The sequence below is a fragment of the Chinchilla lanigera genome, unplaced genomic scaffold, assembly GCF_000276665.1.
Source record: "Chinchilla lanigera isolate Chin_1 unplaced genomic scaffold, ChiLan1.0 scaffold00098, whole genome shotgun sequence".
Classification (NCBI taxonomy): Eukaryota; Metazoa; Chordata; class Mammalia; order Rodentia; family Chinchillidae; genus Chinchilla; species Chinchilla lanigera.
This window is the reverse complement of record NW_004955499.1, coordinates 591339-593556: the sequence shown is the minus strand read 5'-3', so window position 1 is coordinate 593556 and position 2218 is coordinate 591339. Positions and strand designations below refer to the sequence as shown.

General features: G+C 63.8%; 1 protein-coding gene across 1 annotated transcript in view; it reads left to right on the top strand.

The window, feature by feature from the left end:
• Positions 1 to 1563: 1563 nt before the first annotated feature.
• Gtpbp6 (GTP binding protein 6 (putative)) overlaps positions 1564 to 2218 on the top strand; it is a gene marked incomplete at its 5' end in the record, with an annotated part of 6656 nt that continues 6001 nt past the window's right edge. The window contains 1 exon segment of the mRNA XM_013505582.1: positions 1564 to 1701. Within this exon segment, the coding sequence (XP_013361036.1) occupies positions 1564 to 1701 (138 nt within the window).

Genomic DNA, 2218 nt, shown 5'->3' with positions numbered 1-2218 from the left:
CGCAGTGCGCCTGTACTCCATTAGTCGGGGCTGGGGAAGGCCGGCGCCGCGTGAGGGCGGGACGCGGAAGAGCGCGCCAGGGGCCGCACGCTATTGGTCGGGGCGTAGCTCGGGTGGACCGAGGACGGCCGATCGCAAGGAGCGGAAGGAGACACGGGGGGCGGGGCCTGGGGGGTGGGGCTTAGATCAATGGGCGGGCACCCCGTTGGTCAGGGCCGAGGAGGGGCGGGGTAAAGGTAAATGACGGAGACTTGGGCGGGGATTCGGGAGGGGCGGGGACTCGAGGAAAGCGCTCATAGGGCTGAGGTGTTAGGGGCGGGGCCCGGCGTTGGATTCCCCTAGGGAGGGGCGAGGCCTGGGACGGTGGGTTTCAGAGCAATGGACGGGCATCCTATTGGTCAGTGCCGAGGAGGGGCGGGGTAAAGGTAAATAACGGAGATTAGGGCGGGGATTTGGGAGGGGCGGGGCCCCCAGCGAGGGGCTGGCTGAAGGGGGCGGGGCCCGGGGGTTGGCTCCCCTAGGGAGGGGCGGGGCCTAGGGCCCAGCGGGGGTGGGGCGTAACTGAGAAGGGGCGGGGCCTAAGGGCTGCCTGTGGTGAAGCGCTGAGCCGCTGTGCGGTTGCCCAGGTTGTGCACTGCTGCACTCAGCAAGGAGCCGCTGGCGTGGAGTTTGGGGTCTGTGGAAGGAAGGGGCTCAGGCGGGAGGCAGGAAGCGCACAGAAGACGGGGACAGTGTAGGCGCGGAGCCCAGGGCGGGTCCCCAGGCCTGTCCCAGCGGCCCTGCGGGGGGGCAGGCTGTTGAGGCCGGGAGATGCCATGCACCCTCCTCCCGGATCTGCCCACCCTCCACCCCCGAGCACCCTCAGAACGGTCCCGGTCCCAGCCGCGACAGCCACCACCACTTCCTGTCTGTGGATTTGCGTGTTCTGCTTCCTGCCCCCGGATTGGCCCGCTCTGCACTTCTCACAGCTGTGCAGCGTCACACTCTGTGTCTGGCGTCTCTTGCTGAGCACGTGCCCTCTGGGTCCGCCCAGGTTGTGGCAGCTGTTAGGGCCTGCTTCCTTTTGGGGGCTGTGTAATATCCCACCCTGCGTTGGAACTATCTGTTATTCATCCATCGCTGCTTCCGGCTTATCCCTCTTGCCTCCTGCAGATGATGCAGCAGCTAATGCCACGGTCACGTTTCCTGTTCCCCAGAGAGGGCTCAGAGGGGCCACCACAATCATTGCCATTGTCTCCAGGCTCCCGGGGAGACCCTCCTGCCTCTGCTTCTGCCTCCTCCTCACTAAGGCGTCCAATGTCCAGCCATCCCACTGCACGCAGATCTCCCAGGAGTCAGGGCCCCCCCGCATCCCCACTTGACTCCCCGTCGGTTCTGTACTGAGACCTGCCCGAGGCGGCCTGGGATAAAAAGGCTCCGGCGGCCTTCGGGAGCGTTGGGTTCCAGCCCAGGAGGAGGCCCTGGGGTGCACGGTGGGGTGCGCGTGCCGTGGGCAGTGTGCATAGGGTCCCATACTGCCCCCCAAGGGCAGCATCCCTGAATCAGCCTCACCTGTGCCCGCAGCCGAGTGGCAGGTGGCGGAGGCAACCGCACTGGTGCACACACTGGACGGCTGGGCCGTGGTGCAGACGGTGCTCCTGCCCACCAAGACGCCCGACAGCAAGCTCATCTTCGGCAGAGGGAACTTGGAACAGCTCACGGGTGAGTCTGTTGGGACCTGTCCCTTGCCCTCCCCCTTCCAGTTTTTCTTTTTGTAAAGAAGGAAACAGCCAGGCGTGGTGGCCCACACCTTTCACCCCAGCACTCGGGAGGCTGAGGCAGGAAGCACCCTCTCACTTCAAGGCCAGCCAGGGCCACATAGTGAATTCAAGGCCACCTGGACTGCGTAGCAAGACCCTGTATCAAAAAAACAAAGAAGAGAAGGTTTATGCTGGCTCCTGGTCCCAGCAGCTTTAGTCTGGGGTTAGCTGGGTCCATTGCTTTTAGGCCTGTGGTAGGAGGAACATCATGGCACATGGGTATGGTTGGAGGAAAAGCCCCTCACATCATGGGGTCGGGAATCCAAGAGAAGGGAACTGCCTGGGGTCCTAATATACCTGCTTAGGCCACACCCCAGTGACCTCACTTCCTCCCACTAAGCCCCACCCCCAGTGACTTCACTTTCTTGCACTAGGTCCTAGCCCCTCCCAATGACCTCACTTCCTTCCACTAGGTCCTA